Source organism: Podarcis pityusensis, assembly GCF_964106645.2.
Source record: "Podarcis pityusensis genome assembly, chromosome: 8".
NCBI lineage: Eukaryota > Metazoa > Chordata > Lepidosauria > Squamata > Lacertidae > Podarcis > Podarcis pityusensis.
In genome coordinates this window covers 4,756,284-4,779,694 of record NC_138033.1, presented here as the reverse complement: position 1 = coordinate 4,779,694, position 23,411 = coordinate 4,756,284, and the positions used below count along the sequence as shown (strand labels likewise).

The 23,411-nt window shown below is 46.5% G+C and overlaps 1 protein-coding gene across 1 annotated transcript; it reads right to left on the bottom strand.

Annotated features, from left to right (window-relative positions):
* Window positions 1-1,574: 1,574 nt before the first annotated feature.
* LOC308484222 (cytochrome P450 2F5-like) lies at window positions 1,575-23,159 on the bottom strand. Its single transcript, XM_081018979.1, has 9 exons — window positions 22,705-23,159; window positions 15,323-15,485; window positions 12,344-12,493; window positions 10,233-10,393; window positions 8,974-9,150; window positions 7,618-7,759; window positions 6,186-6,373; window positions 5,538-5,679; window positions 1,575-3,493 (listed from the first exon to the last, which is right to left on the bottom strand). The coding sequence occupies exons 1-9, from the start codon at window positions 22,888-22,890 to the stop codon at window positions 3,312-3,314; spliced, it is 1,491 nt and encodes a 496-aa protein (XP_080875105.1). The 5' UTR covers window positions 22,891-23,159; the 3' UTR covers window positions 1,575-3,311.
* Between the last annotated feature and the right edge of the window lie 252 nt (window positions 23,160-23,411).

Below are 23,411 nucleotides of genomic sequence, written 5' to 3'. Positions count from 1 at the left end.
GTAGAATCGCGGAATTGGAAGGGATCCCCAGGGATCATCTAGTCTGACCCCTGCAAACCACGACAGATGGACAGACACCAAACCTTTGCTCAAAAACTTCCAAGGAAGAAGAGTCCACCTCCTTCCAAGAGAATACGTTCCACTGTCAAACAGCTCTTACTGATGTCAGAAAGTTCTTCCTGATGTTTCGCCAGAATCTCCTTTCTCGCAATTTGAAGCCGTTGGTTTGGGTTCGAGTCATGCTCTCCAGAGCAGGAGAAAACAAGTTTGCTCTATCTTCTATGTGACAGCCCTTGAGATATTGGAAGATGGCTATCCTATCTCCTCTCAGTCTCCTCTTTTCCAGGCTAAACATGCCCAGAGATGCATTTTAAATAAAAGGACACATTCTACTCATGTAAAAACACACTGATTCCTGAACCATCTCCCGGATTTAGAAGGCGATTGGGCCACATCCGGCCCCTGGGCCTTAGTTTGCCTACTCATGATAACAGGGGTCAGCAAACTTTGTTAGCAGGGGGCTGGTCCACTGTCCCTCAGACCATGTGGTGGGCCGGACTATATTTTTTTTGGGGTGGGGTGGGGGGAATGAATGAATTCCTATGCCCCACAAATAACCCAGAGATGCATTTTAAATATAAGTACACATTCTACTCATGTAAAAACACACTGATTCCCAGACATTCTGCTGGCCGGATTTAGAAGGCAGTTGGGCCAGATCCGGCCCCCGGGCCTTAGTTTGCCTATCCATGCCCTTGATCATCTTGGTCACCCTCTTCACACCTTCCAGCTTGTCAATATCCTTCAAGCTGGGCCAAGACTCCAGGTGGGATTTGATCAAGGCAATACAACATTTCTGCTGCACATTTAAAATGGCATGTGCAAGTTTGCTGTGCTAAATGGCCCTGCTCAATGATTGCTGGATGCTCCCAGGACAGTATAAATCCCTGGACTTTGGTTTAGGAAAAGGGTCCGTAGAGGAAGAGGATTCAGGCAGGAAAAACCTTTGAGCTGACTTGGGAAGGTGTGAGGAATGAGATGGCTAGCATGTCGAGAGATCCTGGGGTGCAGAAAGGAGAGAAAAACCTAATTTCGGCGAGCCCCAGAGCTGCATTTTAATGTTGGCCCAGGACAACTTGGCAAACATCGAAACAGTGAAGAGTTCTCCTGACCATGTAGAGAGAGCGCTTCCCTCAGCTGGGCTTCGGGGAAGCGACTTTGAGGGTGGCGAGCATCACTTTCAGATAGGTCTGAAGAGGAACCAGCGAGTGGGGCAGGGGGGCCAGAGGGAGACAGTCCATGGGGCTGGGGGCCGGATTATTTGGTACCGCAGAGAGCTGCCTCAAGAAGGGGACCTCACTGGCAACGGGAGGCATCTGGCTGATTTGGGGCCCAAACCACACCAAACCAGCTATATCAGGACAGAGAAAAGGAACTATGGAACTCCCTGCCACCAACTTGGATGGCTTAAAAAAAAAAAGCGGATTTGACAGATTCATGGAGAAGACTATTGAGGGCTACATTCACACCCTCACAATTTGTGTGGCTCACTCAGATTAAACCATAAAGAAACCTTTTGAGTCGTTTAAAAAGGTGCCCCTAATGGGAAAGAAGCAAATTTTTTATTAAATATTTTGGTTTGTGCATGAGTGAGTGCAATTAATTGCATCAGCGCTAGGTGGCAGCAAATCCTCGTGTCGATGACTCTTCCAAAGAGCCCGGGCATTAAAGCGATTCCTGCCCAAAGGCTTTCAGACAGCAGAATCCTGGAAATGTCCCGGACATTGCGGACGTAAGCCAACCCTAAGTTAAGCTGGTATTCCTGGATCCAAGTTCATTCATGCGGCTGAATTCATGAAACTTGGTACCTCCAACTGGATTTTGAATAGATGTGCGATTTGTTGTTACTGCTTTGAAATTTATTTATCGGCAGGTCGTGCTGAGAGCAGCTAGTCCAAACAGTGTTTTTAATAGGGCAGGGGGCACTGGGGATGAGTTTACGGAACCGGGGTGCGGGTGGCCCAAAAATATTTGGGAACGGGCTGCTTTAAAGCATCTGAGCGACACCTGTGGAAACTGCAAAAAGGTTGAGGATAGAAAGGCAGAACAAATGTGGAGCAAATTATGTAAAGAAAGAGGAATTGTGCACACATGTTAATAATATGTACAGGTGAAACTCGGAAAATTAGAATATTGTGGAAAAGTTCATTTATTTCAGTAATTCAACTTAAAAGGTGAAACTAATATATGAGATAGACTCATGACATGCAAAGCGAGATATGTCAAGCCTTTATTTGTTATAATTGTGATGATCATGGCGTACAACCGATGACAACCCCAAATTAACAATCTCAGAAAATTAGAATATTAAATGAAATCAGCAAAACAAGGATTGCAAATAGACCAGTACTGGACCTCTGAGAAGTAGAAGCATGCATATGTTCTCAGTGCTTGGTTGGGGCCCCTTTTGCATCAATTACTGCCTCAATGCGGCGTGGCAAGGATGCTATCAGCCTGTGGCCCTGCTGAGGTGTTATGGAAGACCAGGATGCTTCAATAGCAGCCTTCAGCTCTTCTGCATTGCTTGGTCTCATGTCTCTCATCTTTCTCTTGGCAATGCCCCATAGATTCTCTATGGGGTTCAGGTCAGATGAGTTTGCTGGCCAATCAAGCACAGTAATCCCATGGGCATTGAACCAGGTTTTGGTACTTTGGGCAGTGTGGGCAGGTGCCAAAGTCCTGCTGGAAAATGAAGTCAGCATCCCCATAAAGCTCATCTGCGGAAGGAAGCATGAAGTGCTCCAAAATCTCCTGGTAGACGGCTATGTTGACCCTGGACTTAAAGAAGCACAGTGGACCAACACCAGCTGATGACATGGCTCCCTAAATCAACACAGACTGTGGAAATTTCACACTGGACTTCAAGCATCTGGCATTGTGTGCCTCTCCATTCTTCCTCCAGACTCTGGGGCCTTGGTTTCCAAATGAGATGCAAAAGCTGCTCTCATCAAAAAAGAGGAGCCATGTCATCAGATGGTGTCAAAGAGATTTGGGGAGCCATGTCATCAGCTCATATATTAGTTTCACCTTTTAAGTTGTATTACTGAAATAAATGAACTTTTCCACGATATTCTAGTTTTCCGAGTTTCACCTGTACAAGGTGCAGAATAGGGATGCGTGACGACCCAGCTGTTTGTTGGGGGGGCAGTGCAGCCCCATGCCTGGTTGTGGGTCCAGCGTCAGTGCTGAGCATCTCTCTCTGGTACTGTGCCAGGTGAAGGAAGCTGTCTATGTGTGTGTCCCACCTCCAGCTAGCGAGGGAGGAGCCTGAATTCGAAGGGGCGGGGCACATTGCCCAGGCCGGTGCATTGGGGCGTCAGGTCGATCTTCGCAGGGGGGACCGTGGGGTGGAGACTGAAGTGCTGGAGGATGGTGGTGAGGAAGAGGAAGATCTCCATCCGGGCAAGGCCGGCCCCCAGGCAAATGCGCTTCCCTGCAGGCGAGGAGCAAAGAACAGGGTTTAGAATCCGCACAATACTGGGAAGCGATATACAGTGGTGCCTCGCAAGACGAAAATAATCCATTCCGCGAGTCTCTTCGTCTTGCGGTTTTTTTGTCTTGCGAAGCAAGCCCATTAGCGGTTTAGCAGATTAGCGCTATTAGCGGCTTAGCGGATCAGCTGATAAGCGGCTTAGTGGCTTAACGGATCAGCTGTTAAGCGGCTTAGCGGATCAGCTGATAAGCGGCTTAGCGATCAGCTGTTAAGCGGCTTAGCGGCTTAGCGGATCAGCTGATAAGCGGCTTAGCGGCTTGGGAAAAAGGGGGGGAAAAGGAAAAAAACCCCGCAGGAACTCGCAAGACATTTTCGTCTTGCGAAGCAAGCCCATAGGAAATTCGTTTTGCGAAGCACCTCCAAAACGGAAAACCCTTTAAAATTTATTATTATTATTATTATTATTATTATTATTATTATTCATTCACTTGGAAGGTTTAAGACCAAGCAGTGTGCAAGCAAAATCACAGGTACGTAAACCATACCGAAAATCCACCTCCCTCAGAGACTTTAGCAGCTGCATGTTGCGCGATAGTTTTTTCAAAATCTTTCATCGCTCTTGTGCAAACTTTGTTTAGCTAAGGACCACTGTTGTGCCAGGCTTCAATAATACACACACGTATATTTAAATCCATACTGCTCATTAGGAAACACAGCGGCTTTTCTTGTGCCCTTCCGGTGGCACCAGTGGAAGGAAAAGGCATTGGAGGAATGAAAATAAAATAAGAAGTGCTTGCAGGATCAGGCCAATGGCCTATCGAGTCCCAACCAGACACCACTGGGAAACCCGCAAGCTGGACCGGCAACTGGTGCTCAGAAGCATTTCCTTCCACATCAACTTTATGGATGCTGTCCATGATTAAATGGGCGCAAGATATTGGGAAAAATATTATGCTTGAACAATGGGAAAAATTGTGGAAAGAAACTACGTGTTATACTTTGAAAGAAAATTACCTTAAAATACAACATAGATGGTATTTAACACCTGAAAGAGTAGCCAAAATGAATAAAAACTGTGGCAAAGTCTGCTGGCGATACAGCACGGAAAAAGGTACTATGATGCATATATGGTGGAACTGTTTAAATATTAAACAATTTTGGGAAACAATATATAATGAAATGAAAAAAATGCTCAAATACTCATTTAGGAAAACATCAGAAGGCTTTCTATTGGGAATAGTACCAGGAAGTTTAAAGGAAGAGGATAAGACATTATATTTATAAGCAAAAGTAGCCACAAGGCTATTGATTGTGAAAAATTGGAAAAGTGGTATAATACCGACAAAAACAGAGTGGCTTACCAAATTATTGGAGTATTACAATATGTCCAAAACAATGGGAGAAATCGGAAGGCTCACAAAAGAGAAGATAGACAAGGATTGGAAGGTGTTTAAAGAATATTTGCAAAATAATATTGAAAAACCGGAACTCCTATTAGAATAAACAAGTTCCGCTATAAATACTGAAATATCAAATAATATGGATAACAATGTGTAATAGAAAAAGAAGTAGAAAGTTGGTTTAATAGTGTGTGAAAGAAAGTAATAGAAATGGAAATAGATTGCAATTGAGTAGATTGGAAGTCTAGCACAGGGTGGTGTGAGGGACGGTGGTGGGAAAAGGAAGTATGTGCGGGATTAAATATGGGTATGTTTGAATATGTTTAAGGACTGTATGAAATGTATGTTTGTTTGTATATCTGTAATATGTATTAATGTTGAATTATCTCAATAAAAATTTTAAATATTAAAAAAAACTAAAAAAAACAACTTTATGGATGTTGTATTTATGTAACACAAACACAGCAGACCAACTGACTGCTCTATTTCTTGAGCATCGTGACACCTCCCTTGTCTTACAGCTGATTAAGGAAGCAACGGTATCGATCCAAACTACTTGTTTTAATTTTTGCAACCCACCCCGGGACCTTTCTGGGTACCATACCTCCTCTGAACAGCCTTCCCTCCCTCTTCTGCTTCCCTACCTGGGGCGAAAGGCATGAAGGCGTCGCTGCTTTTGAAAGCGCCGTTTTCATCCAGGAAATTGGCTGGGTTGAAGGCTGTGGGGTCCTTGAACCGTGTTGGGTCATAGTGCACTGAGCTCAGGAGAGGAATCACGTTGGTGCCCTGCGGTGAGATTTGGCAGGGAGAGAGAACGGGAGTTGTTAGAGTTGCGGAAGGAAGAGGGAAAGAGACACGGGAAATGCTGAGCGCCGCTGGAGAGACAGCAGTCTCAACATTTGGGCGGTGGAAGGGGCTTCCAGTCAGGTCATGGGCAAGTTTTGGTTTTACTGACCAGGTTTCCCTCATAAAGGGTAGATCCAAATTACCGTATTTTTCGCTCCATAAGACACACCTGACCATAAGACGCACCTAGTTCTTAGACTCTTTATTGGGTGAGCAACGCAGCCAAGCAACACAGTTGGCCGGCAGGGAGGGAGGGAGAGGAGCTGCTTCCTTTGAAACCAGGGAAATTTAAGGGACATCATCAATCTGGGACAGCAGCGGGACATGGCGCTGGGATAAGGGACTTTCCCGCCAAATAAGAGACGGTTGACAGCTATGATCCAGCAACATCAGGTGCGCCCTCTTTGCAGTGAAGGAAACTGGGCTGGGGTTTTTCCTCTTCTGACCTTGGGCAGCAGGAAGCCCCTGAAGGGGGTGTCTCGGGTGACGGCGCGAGGGAGCCCCATGGGCAGGATGCTGATGTAGCGCTGGATCTCGTAGAGGACGGCCTCCGTGTAGGGCATGTGCTTGCGGTCATCCAGGCAGGGGGGGCGGTCCGGCCCGATCACGTGGTCAATCTCCTGGTGGACTCGAGCTGCAGGGAGATGGACAGGAGGAGGAGGCAATGGTTCTTGAACCCAGTGCTTGAACTCACAATCACACCAATGCGGGAAACTCCCCTCGCCCCTGACCGCTAACCCCACTGGGAACTGTAGTCCTGCAACATTAGGAGGGCACCTGGTCCCCCCTCCCTCCTCTGAGATGCTGCCAGGTACTGCAGCTGTCAGGACCTTCTGCATGCCAAGCAGGTGTCCTGCGTGCCCAGCCGCCTGCCGCCCGTCTTCTGCCGGCTTTCCTTTAGAAGCATCGTATAATAATAATAATAATAATAAATTTTATTTATACCCCGCCCTCCCCAGCCAGAGCCGGACTCAGGGCGGCTAACACCAATAAAATCACAGTAAAAACATAATAGGGGACCAATTTAAACCACAGGTTAAAATGCCGTTTAAAATGCAGCCTCATTTTAAAAATAGCCGATAAATCAAGACCATATGGGGAGGGAAAAAAAAAGGGTCAGCCTGAGTCCAAACCAAAGGCCAGGCGGAACAGCTCTGTCTTGCAGGCCCTGCGGAAAGATGTCAAATCCCGCAGGGCCCTAGTCTCTTGTGACAGAGCGTTCCACCAAGTCGGGGCCAGTACTGAAAAGGCCCTGGCCCTAGTTGAGACCAATCAAACCACCTTGCGACCTGGGACCTCCAAAATGTTGTCATTGGTGGACCTTAAGTTTGGGCTGCAGGGAACCAGTCTAGGCCACGGGTTGACCAGATACTTAATGGACACGTGAAGTGGAGAGCGGTACAATTACTGTCTATCTGCAAGAGGCCACACTGTGGGCCTGTTGGTGAGCGAGATAGGTAATCAGCTGCAACGGCAACTGTTCCCTTCCTCCCAGGTTGCACTTCTACATGATCATGACAAGCCAACGGGAGTTGCCGCCACGACCAACGGCTGACATGCGCCGCTCCAAAAAGTGGCCACGCCTGCAACGGGACACGCCGGAGCCAGTCCTGGGACGCGCCGCCCGGGAGACGGCAGAGGGGGGCCGGCAGCAGAAGGAAGCGCCAGAGCCCCGGGAGGACAGTGGGGAGCTCCATGCAGGAGGTCCGCAGGTCAAGGTGGGCCCCAGGCCCCTCCACACATCCCTGCTGTTCCTGCCTCCGAGGTGGCCGCCGCCCAGACGCAGCCCAGCAGCATGGCGCATTGGGAGGGCCCAAAATGGTCATCCAGTCCCCCCCTACCCCCCGCAATGTGGGGATCGCAGCTCCCTCCCCTCACCTGCCACTTCGGGGTGCTTCATGAGGATGAGGAAGCTGTAGCGCAGGGTGGTGCTGGTGGTTTCGGTGCCCCCGAAAAACAGGTTGTGGGTGGTCATCACCAGCGTCTCCGTGTGGAAGTAGCTCAGAGGATCTTGCTTCTCCTGAAAGAGAGCAGAGGGGATGCCGCATGCGCAAGGATGGATTGCGGATTGTGTTCTCCTGCGGGGGAAAGCTTGGCTCCCCCCTCCCTTGTGATATTGCAGCCGCCTCCAATTCTTCAGTTCTCTGATTCTGTATGCCCACTTGACCACTTTGATTGGCGGACCTGGCGTGACTACGGGAGCCACGTAACTCCTGTTCTGCAGCTGCAAGAAATCGGTCTTTTAGTGTGGCAGCACCTGAACTTTGGAACTCCCTGCCGATTGACACCAGGCAGGCACCTTCTCTGCGCTTGTTTAGGCAAACCTTACCCAGATGTTTAGAGGGACGCGGGTGGCGCTGTGGGTTAAACCACAGAGCCTAGGACTTGCCAAGCAGAAGGTCGGTGGTTCGAATCCCCGCAACGGGGTGAGCTCCCGTTGCTCGGTCCCTGCTCCTGCCAACCTAGCAGTTCGAAAGCATGTCAAAGTGCAAGTAGATAAATAGGTACCGCTCTGGTGGGAAGGTAAACGGCATTTCCGTGCGCTGCTCTGGTTCGCCAGAAGTGGCTTAGTTATGCTGGTCACATGACCCTGGAAGCTGTACGCCGGCTCCCTCAGCCAATAAAGTGAGATGAGCGCCGCAACCCCAGAGTCGGCCACGACTGGACCTAATGGCCCTTTTACCTTTACCTTTTACCCAAATGTTTAGAAATCCAATCCATTGCTATTTTAACTTTTACAATGTCTTAAACTATTGCTATTGATTTTATAAAACTAACGTATTTTCTCGTGTATAAGGCTAGGTTTTCCCCCTAAAAAATAATGTCCAAAATTTGGGGGCATCTTATACACAGATAGATTCCCCCCATTTTCTTAAATTGGAGTCTGCCAAAATAGGGGGGCGTGTCTTATACATGGGAGCGTCTTATAGATGGAAAAATACGGTAATAATTCTATTTTTTTTATTTTTTTGTAAACCACTTGGAAGTTTGCTTCGTTCCTGTTTCAAAACAAGGTGTGCCTAAATTTTATGAATCAAATAAATGCCTAAATTTTATGAATCAAATAAATGAATAGTAGACAAGGCGCTGATAGCCTACTGGAGACCTCAGGGCAGGGGATTTACCCCAAACAAATTGAACAGCAGGGGTGATGGCTGGTGGCGGCTGAAGGCCTTTGGGTGCTGGGGTGGGTGGGTGTCCTGGGGGCAGCTGGACCCCCCTCCTTGGAGGTACCTGCTCCATGCGGATGAGGAAGCAGTCGATGAAGTCCCGCGGGGCGTCGGGGTCCAGATCCTTTTGGTGGCACCGAATGCGCTCTGCGATAAACTGACGCAGTTTCTCAAAGTTGCGGAAGATTTGGTGATGGGGCCCCGGCAGGACGTCCATGAGGCTGGGGAAGATGTTGTAGAGCTGGGGAAATGGGGAGAAGGAGAGGTAATAATAATAACATTATTATTATTATTATTATTATTATTATTATTACAGTGGTACCTTGGGTTACATATGCTTCAGGTTACACACTCCGCTAACCCAGAAATAGTGCTTCAGGTTAAGAACTTTGCTTCAGGATGAGACCAGAAATCGTGCTCCGGCAGCACGGCGGCAGCAGGAGGCCCCATTAGCTAAAGTGGTGCTTCAGGTTAAGAACAGTTTCAGGTTAAGAACGGACCTCCAGAACGAATTAAGTACTTAACCCGAGGTACCACTGTATTATTGTTATTATTATTATTATTTATGCCCTGCCTCTCAATTTTATGATTCTATGATCCTACTTTTATTTGATGTGACATTTGTTATCATACTGTGTCATCTTATAAATAAAAAGGTGGCCAACTCTGGGGTTGTGGCGCTCATTTCGCTTTATTGGCCGAGGGAGCCGGCGTACAGCTTCCGGGTCATGTGGCCAGCATGACTAAGCTGCTTCTGGCGAACCACAGAAGCTCACGGAAACGCCGTTTACCTTCCCGCTGGAGTGGTACCTATTTATCTACTTGCACTTTGACGTGCTTTTGAACTGCTAGGTTGGCAGGAGCAGGGACCGAGCAACGGGAGCTCACTCCGTCGTGGGGATTCGAACCGCCGACCTTCTGATCAGCAAGCCCTAAGCTCTGTGGTTTAACCCACAGTGCCACCCTTGTCCCTTTCATGTTATAAATAAATATAGGTAAATAATAATAACCCCAATGGGAGCTGCCTCACTCTTACAGAGGCAATTTGTTGGAACCTTGGAAGTGACAGTCATTTTCACCCAACATCAATTTTCCTTTGGAGTCAGGTGGGGAAAAGAGACCCTGAATGACCTGATTCAAATTTGTTCAGTGTGGGGGTTATTCCCTAGTTGGATTTCCTGGCTTGCAGAGGGTTGGACTAGATGACTCTTGTTGTCCCTTCCAGCTCCACGTTTCTGTGAGTTTTAGCCCCAAAGGGGTGGAGAGCAGCCAGTGGGTCTCCTCCGATGCTGGGACCCACCCTTTTCCCAGGCCCCTCCTCACCTCCCCCCAGATGGAGCTCATGATCTTGAAGTTCTCATTGAAGTGGTCCAGGAGGGTGAGGAAGTTGGCGTCTTGGTATTCGTAGCGCTGGCCAAACACCACGGCGCAGATGACGTTGGAGACGGCTCGGCAAACGGGGTTGATGGGGTCGAAGGGAGCCCCTGTGCGGAGAGAGGAAGAGGAAGAAGAGTCCTTATATTTACAAAATATAAGCAAAATATTGTGAATACATACATACATACATACATATACACACACACCGTATTTTTCGATCCATAAAACGCACCTGACCATAAGACACACCTAGTTTTTAGAGGAGGGAAACAAGAAAAAAAATATTCTGAACGAAACAGTGGATGTATGATTTTTGTGGTTCATGCTGTGGCCACAGACATGTGATCTGATGGTGTATTTGGGGTGACCCAATGCAAAAATCCTGAGGATCTTGAGGATACGTGCTTTGTAACCACATTTTTGCGCCTTTGCCGCCCCCTCCCAGGCAGCCTCCTTTATCTCTAGCGTCCCTTATCTCTCTCCCTGGTTGGCAAACGATCAGCAGCTTTGTTTCAACACCCACTTCCCTCTTTCAAAAGAACACACACCAAAAAACCATGATCTGCTTTTTGCCCCATGGCAATTCAGCTCCAGGGACCATGCATTCGCTCCATAAGAGGCACAGACATTTCCCCTTACTTTTTAGGAAGAAAAAAGTGCGTCTTATGGAGCAAAATATACGGTATTTCAAATAAGCACATATATATGAAAAAAGGAACAAAAGAGAAAAGAAGAAGAAAAGAAAAAAGAAGAAGAAATAAAGAGAAAAGAAGAAGAAAAGTTGGAAGAATTTCTTCCAAATTTATTTTACAAATATCTCAATATGAAAATAATAATAAAATTTCATTGATTGACTTCCATCGCTTACACTGCACTTCCTATATACATTTTAAGCAAGATTTTATTTGTTATTCCGTATTTTCCCCATACAATCTCACACAAATATTCTAATCAATAAGTTTTCTAAATCTTTCATAAATCTATTCTAAACACAACCAATACCTTACCTTTAATCCTTGTCTACATAAATAATCATTTAGACATTTCCATTGTTTCTGGATTATATTTTTTGGTTTTTGTCTTATCGAATCGGTCAACTTTGCTAATTCCAAGTATTTGCATAATTTATTCAACCATTCTTTGGTTGGAACATAATTTCCTTTCCAATTATTGGCTATCAACCTTTTCGCTGCTGTGGTCGCGTACAAGAAAATATTAATTTTGTCATTCGGGATGTCTCCATTCAAAATTCCTCATAAATATGATTCTGCTCTTTTATTATGTAATGTTTTTATTAGCTTTTTAATTTCCAAGAGGACGAGGAGACCTTGAGGGGGCCAGAGGGGTTCCTTCCTTGGGGGACCTCAAAGCGAGCAGATAAAGAGGTCCTCGCCCACAGCTCCACCCTACCTCCTGAGTGCACCCCGGGGCCATGTGGTGTGACCAATCCTGGGACCAGCCCTGCCCTTTGAGGGGGGGTCTCTCTGCATCTAAAATAGGCTCAGCCCTGCCTGCACCCTTCCTGCATCTATTGCCAGGTGAGAAGAAGAAGATGAAGAAGAAGAAGAAGAGGAGGAGGAGGAGGAGGAGATTGGATTTGATATCCCGCTTTCTCACTACCTGAAGGAGTCTCAAAGCGGCTAACAATCTCCTTTCCCTTCCTCCCCCACAACAAACATTCTGTGTGGTGAGTGAGGCTGAGAGACTTCAGTGAAGTGAGACTAGCCCAAGGTCACCCAGCAGCTGCATGTGGAGGAGCGGAGACGCGAACCCAGTTCACCAGATTACGAGTCCACCGCTCTAACCACTACACCACACTGGCCTGCACCTCAAATCACTGCTCTGAAAAATGGGGAAAGGGGAGGCAAGTGTAGCTTCCCTTGCCGTAGAGTGATCCTAAGAATACCAGAAGAACCTGGTGGCTGGATCAGGCCAAAGGGAGCCCATCTAGTCCGGCATCCATATCTTCAACCGTGGAGGAGGCAGAGCAAAGCCGTCCTGGTTAGTAGCCACCTCCTCTTCCGAAATCCTCTCCTGCCCACCAAGCAAGGACTCACCACCAGTTTTCTTGAACTCCTGGACCAGGAACTGGGCCTCCTCCTGGATCCGGCCTTCAATGCTGCTCGTTCCCATTCCAAAGTTCTTCAGGGTCTGCAGAGCGAAGCGGCGAAGGACCTTCCACTTCTCCCCGTTGGAGAAGGCGATGCCTGTAGGAGTCATAGGGAGCTGTGGGTCGAGGGGGACATGGGGGGTCTGGGCGGTTGGTCTCCCTGCCCAAATCTGATTTCCTCCCTTCCACTCCATGGGGACACCCCAAGACCTTCCTGAGGGGCAGCCCATCTGGAAGCCAATGTGAGGAGGTGGCTTGGGAGGCCATGAAAGCCAGGGGTGGCTAATTCCCCCCCCCCAATGCAAAATTACAACAAAAATTACAAACATAAAATCCAAAACAAAGCAGTACAAACAAGAAAAGACAAAAAGCAAAAAGCAAACATATGCACACACACACACACACACACACACACACACACACACACAACAACAGGAACACACATCTACAAAGAAAACCATATCATCATACTAATCATTACGTACATATACACATATTGACTTCCTTCCTTTGTTCTGAGACCTCAAAATTTTTAATCTTTCTAAATTGTTGTGTCTAATGTAAATTACCTCTATCTTTATACTTTTTACACCATTTTTCATTTTCTTTAACCCTGCAAAGCTTCATTCGTTACATACCGATATACTTACTCCAGAACAATGTCTTTTCATATATTCTTTAACACAATCCCATTCTTCTAATTTTGGGTCCGATTGTCCCCTTAAGAATGCTGTGAATCTTGCCAGATGTATATATCCACAACATTTACCGTATTTTTTGCTCTATAAGACTCACTTTTTCCCTCCTAAAAAGTAAGGGGAAATGTGTGTGCGTCTTATGGAGCGAATGCAGGCTGCACAACTATCACAGAAGCCAGAACAGCAAGAGGGATTGTGGGTTTCACTGTGCAGCAATCCCTCTTGCTGTTCTGGCTTCTGAGATTCAGAATATTTTTTCCCTTGTTTCCCTCCTCCAAAAACTAGGTGCGTCTTGTGGTCTGGTTAATTTGCCATTCTTTCATTGATGAGATTTTTCTCCCTTTCCAGTTTTTTGCTATAAGCCTCCTGGCAGCTGTTGTCGCATAGAAGAATACTTTCCTTTGGTTGTCAGGAATATTGTTTGTGATTATACCTAAAGGGAATGCCTCTGGTTTTTTACTAAAAGATATTTTAAACATCTTTTTGATTTCTTCATGTATTTCATTCCAAAATTGTTTAATAGGTCGGCATTCCCACCACATGTGAAACATTGTTCCTATTTCTTTCTTGCATCTCCAACAGGTATGCAGGGGTGGCTAACTGATGCCTCCTGCCCACATTGCTGAACTACAACTCCCCTTCTCTTCCTTTACCCTTGGCTGTGCGGGTTGCTGGGAGATGTAGTTCAGAAACCTCAGGAATAGCTGAATCGTAGAGTTGGAAGGGATTCCAAGCTTCCTCTAGGACAAACCTCTGCAATGCAGGAATCTCAGCTGAAGCATCCATGGCAGATGGCCATCCAACTTCTGCTTAAAAACCTCCAAGGAGAAGCCCCAACAATAACGGAATGGCATAATAAACTACAATAATTTGCTGAAATGGCGCAGTTGACAAATAGCCTGAGAGGCAATTCAAAACAAAAATTTGTGGAAAACTGGGATAGATATAAGATATATGTTCAAAAATATAGTAAAGGTTCGCTATCTATGCTAGCATTCAATTGACGTTGGAGAGAAATTGAGTTGAGAAACAAGATTAAGGGTACATATTGATATAGGAATGTATTAGATAAAATGTAAAGAAATAGACAATAATAAGAGTACATTCATTTGTAAAAAAAGAATATACAACGAGATTGATAGGAAGTCCGTAGTGATGGTACAAATATTATTTTGAAATGGCTTTATGTCTTTGTTTTTTTCTTTTTTCTTTCTTTAGGTACATAAATTTGGTATATAAACTTTGTACACATGTTGGAAATTATATTATAATATGCCCTGTAATGTAATATGATAATGTATACATATGTGACATAAGAACGTTAATAAATTTTTTTTTAAAACCCTCCAAGGAAGGAGAGTCCACAACCTCCCGAGGGAGACCTTTCCACTGTCAAACAGCTCTTACTTTCAAAAAGTTTTTCCTGGTGTTTAGTCAAAATCTTCCTTCCTGTAACTTGAAGCCGTGGGTTCGAGTCCTACCCTCCAGAGTAGGAGAAAACAAGCTTGCCCCCTCTTCCATGTGACAGCCCTTCAGATATTTGAAAACGGCTATCATCTCTCTTCTCAGTCTCCTCTTTTCCAGGCTAATCCTACCCAGCTCCCTCAACCGTTCCTCATCAGGCTTCATTCCCAGACCCTTGACCATCTCAGTTGCCCTCCTCTGCACACCGTCCAGCTCGTCAAAACCCTTCTTAAATTGTGGTGCCCAGAACTGGACACAGCATTCCAGGTGTGGTCTGACCAAGGCAGAAGAGAGCAATACTATCACTTCCCTTGATATGGACACTAGACTTCTGTTGATGCAGCCTAGAACAGCAGTAGCTTTTTTGTGGTTGCTGCATCACACTGTGGACTCATGTTCAGCTTGTGGTCCACCAAGACCCTGAGATCCTTTCCACAAGCCAGGTGTCCCCCAGTCATTGATGAACACCCTGGAGCTGACCCCTCTTTCATGTCCTTCTGGTAAGAGTTGTTTGAGAGCCAGACAGAGGTCTCCTGGGGTGTGGGGGTGTGGCAGAGGTCCGGGGCTGACCCTCCCTGGAGATATTTCAGCTGAGGGTGGAGGGAGATATTTTGGAGATACTAGGATGGCCAGATCCTATCTTGCAGATCCTGTGCTGAGCTTGGTCCTAGACATCCCTTTTAACTCTATCTCATTGTTGTCTTTAAGTCTACCCCTCTGGCCTCCTTTGCTAGCTGACCTTTGGGGTGGGGCCGTCTTCTTACCATTGCCCCTGGTGAAGCGATAGAAGACTGGGAAGTCACCACGGCCGCTGAAGTCATCCGCCTGGTCCACCAAGGCCTCCTTGACCGCCTGGTATCCGCAGAGGACCACGCAAGGCAGTGACCCCAAGTGGATGGTGTAGATGGGGCCATAGCTCTCGCTGAGCTGCAAAAGGGAAGGACAGGGCACAGGAGTTGAATCACAGAATCATAGGAATGTAAGAGCCTGGCTCCTGGATCAGGCCAATGGCCCACCGGGCCCAGGATCCTGTTCTCATAGTGACCAACCGGATGCCCATTACACAAGCAGGATTTGAGCGGCAGACCCCTCTGTCTACCTGTAGTTTCCAGCAACTGGGGTTCAGAAGCATCGCTGCCTGAAAATGATTTACAGATGTTATTTAACTCCCAGGCGCTGTGGGTTATACCACAGAGCCTAGGGCTTGCCGATCGGAAGGTCGGCGGTTTGAAACGGGGTGAGCTCCCGTTGCTCGGTCCCTGCTCCTGCCAACCTAGCAGTTCGAAAGCACGTCAAAGTGCAAGTAGATAAATAGGTACCGCTCCGGCAGGAAGGTACCGTATTTTTCGCCCTATAGGACACACTTTTTCCCCTCCAAAAATGAAGGGGAAATGTGTGTGCGTCCTATGGGGCGAATGCAGGCTTTCGCTGAAGCCTGGAGAGCGAGAGGGGTCGGTGTGCACTGACCCCTCTCACGCCCCAGGCTTCGCGCAGCTCTCCGCAAGCCGTGGGAGAGCTGCGCGAAGTTGCGGATAGCAGCCTGTTCTGGCGGCCCACGCCTGGGGGGGAAATAAATTTTTTTTCTTTATTTCCCCCCCAAAAAACTAGGTGCGCCCTATGGGCTGGTGCGCCCTATGGGGCGAAAAATACAGTAAACGGCGTTTTTGTGCGCTGCTCTGGTTCGCCAGAAGTGGCTTAGTCATGCTGGCCACATGACCTGGAAGCTGTACGCCGGCTCCCTCGGCCAATAAAGCGAGATGAGCGCCGCAACCCCAGAGTCGGTCACGACTGGACCTAATGCTCAGGGGTCACTTTACCTTTACCTTTAGACTTGCTAAAATGTATAAGACTAAATCATATAAATGCTGGAGATGCAATGAGGCTGAAGGTACGTTCTATCATATGTGGCGGACTTGTAAAAGGGTGAAAGAGTATTGGGAAATAATTTATAATGAAATGAGAAAAATGTTTAAAAGTACTTTTCCAAAAAGACCAGAGTCCTTTTCTCTCTCTCCAAATCCTTTATTATTTTATTCTCATAATATACATTCTTTACAACAAACAACTCCAAAATAAACAGACAATTCCAAAATAAAATCATATGTAACCAAACCATAAGTCTCATGTTTTCATTTACACTGATCTCCTCTCCGATACCTTGACTTGATATTTCTTGCTGCTTTCTGCTTTCCTTATAGAATCTTTATAAAAATTTAAATCTCTTAAATCCTATACCAATCTTTAACAATTTCAATTAATCCCTTCACCTTCCTCCCCCACAGCCCAGTACTTCCCCCCACCTGTGTGCAGTCTTCTTTACCTATTATTATTTTTGTTATTGTTGCATTATTCACTTTATTTGTTATTCCATCCTTAATATATTATTATCCTATCTCCTTGCACCTTTTAAACTTTTGCATATTAATTTTTAAGCTCCAGCACTGACCTTTTTCATGTATTCCTTAACACATTCCCACAGAGTCCTTTTCGTTGGGGATAATTCAGATGGAAATTCCCAGGTGTCAAAAAGGCTACTTATGTATGCTACTACTGCGGCTCATGTTTTGTTAGCCCAAAAATGGAAAACGGGTGAGGAGAAGAATGGCAACTTAAACTGATGGAATGCACGCAGCTGGCAGACTTAACTTATAGAATAAGAGAACAAGAAGAATATTCGTTTAAAGAAGAATGAAAAGTGTTTAATGGGTGAAAATTGTGTACATTTGAAAACATTGGCAGCATGAAGATAAATACAACAGGGTAAATAAGTTTTGATGGATGTTAAAGTGGAATATTGAATGGCTTAGTTTATGTAAAATATGCAGGGATCTATGGCATGCAAACTGAACCATGGAAGGAGAAGAGGGGAAGTCATTGATATTTGAAGGTTGTTGAAATGAATAGTCTAAAATGTAAAATACAAAAACTTCATAAAAATTATATATATAAAGAAACATCACTGCCCCCAGTTGTAGAGCTGGAAGGGACTCCCCCCCCAACTCCAACTCTGCAATTCTGTGATTCTATGATGTGATACTTGATTGCGATGGGAAATTCGATGCAACAAAATACCAGTGGTGGGAATTGCAAAGGATGACATTATTAAATTCCTATGCCACCCTTCATCTTAAGATCAAAAGGCGGTTTGCACTTTAATAACAGAAAAAACACACACCACCATAATGTACGAAAACGATAATCCGAGTTATCAGGTTCTTTGATCTTAATTTCATTGCTCCTACCATCTCCACAGAAGGACACTGACAGCTCCGGCTCACCTGGGATTAATCTTTAACGAAAGGCCCAGATCGCATTTCTTGGCCCAGAAGCTTCTGTTGCTCAACCCGAATTGCTCAAGGTAATACTTCTTCTCGGATTATACGGACTCACCCATCTCTTCCAGATTTCACCCTGTTTTGGCAGGACTAGAAAGTTGTTGTGATGCCGCCCAGAGTGGCTGGGGCAACCCAGTAAGATGTGTGGGGTATAAATAGTGAGATTATCATTATGGAATGGGACGTCCCTACTTTCATTAGAGAAATGTTGGAGTATGGTTACCAGACGTCCCCGTTTCCCAGGGACAGTCCCCGGATTTACAAATCTGTCCCCAGACAAAATCCGTCCCCGGAATGTCCCAGGATTTCATTTAATGTCCCCGGATGTATATTTGAAGTGTTGTAGATTTATTAGTAGGGAATGAATGTTGCGTGATGGGTTCAGCGGCACAAGACACATCATATGGGGACTTCCAGTGAGGCAAAATGGCGGGCGCCATGGCAGCGGGCAGCTCCTGAAGCCTGCCAGAGCCAACTGCGCTACCAGGCTGGCATGGGCTGATGAGACTGCTGCTGACAAGGGGGAACTGGGGACACCCAGCGCATCAACTGGGAGAACCACTGACCCCCCCCGTGACCCAAATCAAGCCAGGAGCAAGAGCGCCCGGCCACCCGGCCAACTGCACAGTGGCACTCTGGGGCCAGGAAAACCCCAGAGCCGACGCAGGGAGAAGGAGGAGAGGACAAGGAGAAGGAAGAGAGAGAAAGAGGAAGGAGAAAAAAGAGGGGAGCCCCGACCTTGCTGCGCCACTGCCACTGCCGCCGCTGAGGAGAGGTAAGAGAGCTCCGGGATGGCAAGGACATGTGGCTGAGCCCAGGCGGACCCGAGCCTACTCCACGGCAGCTAGCATTCCAAGAAAGCAGGCTGGGACCCAGAGGAAGGCCGCGCAACAGAGGAGACCACAGAACAGAAGATATTACTTCTTAATTTTTTTAAAAAACAACTTTTTAAAAATAACTTTTTTGCTGCAGCGAGGCTCCTTACAGGGTCCTTGCCGCGGGATAATAATAATAATAATAAATTTTATTTCTATCCCGCCCTCCCCAGCCGAAGCCGGGCTCAGGGCGGCTAACAACAATAAAACAGTACAAAAGTACAGCACAAACAACACTCTAAAATCATTCATTATAAAATTAATTAATTCAAGCCACTGGCAACCATTGGGCCAGAGCTCCGCAAAGATTGCTGAGGGAGGGAGTCAGGCTGTGCCCTGGCCAAAGGCCTGGTGGAACAGCTCTGTCTTGCAGGCCCTGCGGAAAGATGTCAAGTCCCGCAGGGCCCTAGTCTCTTGTGACAGAGCGTTCCACCAGATCGGGGCCACAGCCGAAAAAGCCCTGGCTCTAGTTGAGGCCAGCCTAACCTCTCTGTGGCCTGGGATCTTCAGGATGTTTTTATTTGCAGACCGTAAGTTCCTCTGTGGGGCATACCAGGAGAGGCGGTCCCGTAGGTACGAGGGTCCTAGGCTGTATAGGGCTTTAAAGGTTAAAACCAGCACCTTAAACCTGATCCTGTACTCCACCGGGAGCCAGTGCAGCTGGTATAGCACCGGGTGAATGTGATCTCGCAGCGAAGACCCCATAAGGAGTCTTGCCGCGGCATTCTGCACCCGCTGGAGTTTCTGGGTCAGTCTCAAGGGCAGCCCCACGTAGAGCGAGTTACAATAATCCAGTCTGGAGGTGACCGTCGCGTGGATCACAGTGGCTAGGTCAGGGCGAGAGAGGTAAGGAGCCAACTGCTTAGCTTGGCGGAGATGGAAAAATGCCGCCTTTGTTGTAGCTGCAATCTGCGCCTCCATGGAAAGGGAGGTGTCGAAGATTACACCCAAACTCTTAACGGACGGTGCTGGCACTAATTGCGCCCCCACAAGAGATGGGAGTTGCCCCCCCAATCCCATATCGTCCCGCCCCAGCCACAGGACCTCTGTCTTCGAAGGATTCATTCATCTTGTGCTTTTCCAGCTGCACTGGCTCCCGGTGATGCTGGTTTAAGGTGCTGGTTTTGACCTTTAAAGCCCTATGCGGCCTAAGACCCACGTACCTATGGGACTGCCTCTCCTGGTATGCCCTGCAGAGGACCTTAAGGTCCATAAATAGCAACACCCTAGAGGTCCTGGGCCCTAAGGAAGTCAGATTAGCCTCAGTCAGGGGCAGGGCCTTTTCAACACTGGCTCCAGCCTGGTGGAATGCTCTGTCTCATGAGACCAGGGCCCTGCAGGATCTGATTTCTTTCCGCAGAGACTGCAAGACAGAGCTGTTCCACCTGGCCTTTGGCTTGGACTCAGTCTGACCCTTATATTTCCCTCCCCTTATGGTTTTGATCTATGGGCTATTATTAAAATGAGGCTGCATTTTAAATTGCATTTTAACCTGTATTTTAAATTGGGGTCCCCCCCCCATTATGTTTTTACTGTAATTTTACTGGTGTTAGCCGCCCTGATCCCAGCTCTGGCCGGGGAGGGCGGGGTATAAATAAAAATTATTTATTTATTTATTTATTATTATTATTATTATTATTATCTTTTTTTTAAAAAAAAAGTGTCCCCAATTCTTTGAAAAAAATCTGGTAACCTTATGTTGGAGGGTATGCTATCCCGGCCAGTAGCCATCAATAGCCATCAGCTGGAATGGGAAACTTGCAAAGTCAGAGGGGATGTGAGGTGCACTTGGAGGGCTCCCTGGGGCTGCTTCGCAGGTACCTCTGCCTCCCCATTGCCCTGACTGTCAAGTCCGACTGGGAAATTAGTTTCACAGTTGCCCGGACCGGACGCATCAGCTGGTCAGCTGTTTAGCCAGGGTTTAAGTCATGAAAAGGAAGATTTCCCCATCTGATTATGCTTCCCAAACCTCTTTTATCTAATCCCAGATGCTGACTCACTTTCCAAATGATGAGGGAAAAGGTGGGTGGGGGACAAATTGACTCCCCTTCCCCATTCTAGACAAATTATGCCGGCCTGTCGCCTTCTAGTAATGGTAGCCAAGATGGGCCACCTCTGCCACAGTTGGAAGACCTCTGCCAACTGTGGAAGAACGGCAGATGAAGATGATGGACTTTATGGAGCTAGCTGACCTCACTGGAAGAATCCGCGACCAGAAAGAAGAGGAATATCAAGAAGATTGGAAGAAATTTAAAGACTATTTGAATAAATATTGTAATATTAAAAATTAGAAGTTCCCTGAAAGTACCAAACAGGCCTAGGATTAAATTAGGAGTTAGTTAAATAAATGAGATTTAGAATGTTAAGAAAAGTTAGGAAATCTGATTATAATTGGAATATTGTCTTTGAATAATGATATTGGAAAGAAAACTGTTACATTCAGATACAAGGAAATTCAGATGGGAGGGACTAGAGGAAGTCAAGCAATATGTTTATGAGGTTGGAAGTTTAATTAATTAACTAATTTGTGTTGTTTATGTGTTTGTTGTTATATTTTCTGTTTTTATTCGTTTTATTTGCTCTATTTGTTCTTTTATTTTTGTTTTACTTGTTTTACAGTATGTGTTATATTTGTATGAAACTCAATAAAAATTATGGGGGGGGGGGGAAAGATGGGCCATCTCTGCTTGCCCCTGGTATTTTGAACCATGGCTTGGCTGTAGTTACTGAATGGGGTGCATGCAGAATCAAAGAATCGTAGCATTGTAGAGTTGGGAGGGACCCCGAGGGTCATCTAGCCCAACCCCCTGAAATGCAGGAATATCAGCTAAAGCATTCCTGACAGGGGACCCTCCAACCTATACTAAAGGCCCTCCAAGGAACACAAGAAATACCAACAGTGGAAGATTGGCAGATGAAGATGATGGACTTTTCGGAGCTAGCCGATCTGACTGGAAGAGTCCGTGACCAGAAGGAGGAGGACTATCAGGAGGAATGGAGGAAATTTAAAAACTTTTTAGCTAAATATGCTAAGATAATTTAAATTGGAAAGCTTGCAAATATCAGATAGGCTTAGGATTTAAATATGTAATGTGATGAATTAATATGTTTAAATGCAGAATTGGAAAGAAAGAAAGAAAGAAAGAAAGAAAGAAAGAAAGAAAGAAAGAGGTTAAGTGATTAAGTTAATTTTAGGAGAATATTGGTTTTGGAAAACCGTTAAAAAAGATATACACTGAAATTCAACCAGGGGGATATGAGGAAGTCACTTAACAATGTTACTAAGATTGGTTTAAATAAGGTTATGATTTATGTTTGTTTGTCTATCTGTTTAAAAAATTATTGGAAAATCAATTTTTTTTTTAAAAAATAAATAAAGACCCCCAAGGAAGGAGAGTCCACCCCATCCCAAGGGAGTCCATTCCATGGTTGAACAGCTCTTACTTTAGTCAGAATCTACTTTCTTGTAACTTGAAGTCACTGGTTCGAATCTTACCCTCCAGAGCAGGAGAAAACGAGCTTGTCCCGCCTTCCACGGGACTGCCCTTCAGATATTTGAAGATGGCCCTCTCCTATCTCCTCTCCCCCAGTTTGAGCAGTGGCCTGGCTGTGGTTACGGAAAGCAGGAGGCAGTCCTCCCACGTTGAGCGTCCCAGTCTTCATGACTTCACAACTGCTGGCTCCGAATAAAATCCATGTCTCGAATTGTACTCTGGCTGTTTTGCAGAGTCTGAGTGACCCCCTGCAAGAGGCCCTGGGCTCTATGGGGGAAGCTCTGGCGGCTAAACTGGTTTCACAGGTGTTTGTGGTCGCTGGCTTGGCCGTGAATGATGACAGGTCTGGCGTTTCGCTCAAGCACAAAACTCAACCATTTAAGTTACCGGTACCCCTGGAAATAAAGAGTAAATAAAGAGAGAGAGAGAGGCTGTCTCTTACCTTTTCCAGAGATCGGTGCATTTCTTTGGGGTCTAACTGGAAGAGGTTGCCTACGAAAGGCAGCGGGGCTGGGCCGGGGGGCATCTTCCCACTTTTCTTGCTCCCGCTTTTCCCATTCAGGTACAAAACCAGGCAGGAAAGGCACAGCAGCAGCAACGCTGGGGTGGTTGCCCCGCTGAGGTCCATGGCTGCAGAGAGAGGATGAACTGGACTTTCCCCTGTGCAGTAAATATATGAGTGCGTATATATTTCCCCCTGTATTTTACTCCTGAAGTTTACGGCTGTTTACCGTCCTGCTCGGGCCTGGAGCCGTCTCTCCCCCGCAAGGCTGTAGGGAAGGTCTGGCAGGGAGCCACGCAGCCCGTCCGGGTTTCCTGCCCTCCAGCAGGACGTTGTTGTAAATCAGCCAAGCCGGTGGGGAAAGGCGCCCAACTCCAGCTTCAGCTCTCGCTCTCAACTTGAGAAATATTCGTTTACATTCCCAGCTTCCAGCTGCCAAAGCAGGATTTTTGAGTCATGCACACTTTGCAAGTTATGGCTCGTGATGTCCTGATAGACTTCTGGTTTTCATTTCACTTGGCTTTCCACTCCCCACTCTCCCCATTTTAGCCCCATTTCACAGGCCCCGCCCGGACCCTGGAAACCTTAAGAACACCAGGAGAACCTGACTTCAGGCCCAAGTGTTAAGTCCAGCATCCTGTTCCTAC

What these genes read in the sequence shown, in the direction of transcription:
- LOC308484222 (XM_081018979.1), bottom strand. Translation starts at nt 22,890, where the DNA reads ATGGACCTCAGCGGGGCAACCACCCCAGCGTTGCTGCTGCTGTGCCTT. An exon ending in TGCACCGATCTCTGGAAAAG is followed by an intron (nt 15,486 to 22,704) that starts GTAAGAGACAGC and finishes TCCCTTTTGCAG; the next exon opens with CTCAGCGAGAGCTATGGCCC. An exon ending in TCGCTTCACCAGGGGCAATG is followed by an intron (nt 12,494 to 15,322) that starts GTAAGAAGACGG and finishes TGACTCCTACAG; the next exon opens with GCATCGCCTTCTCCAACGGG.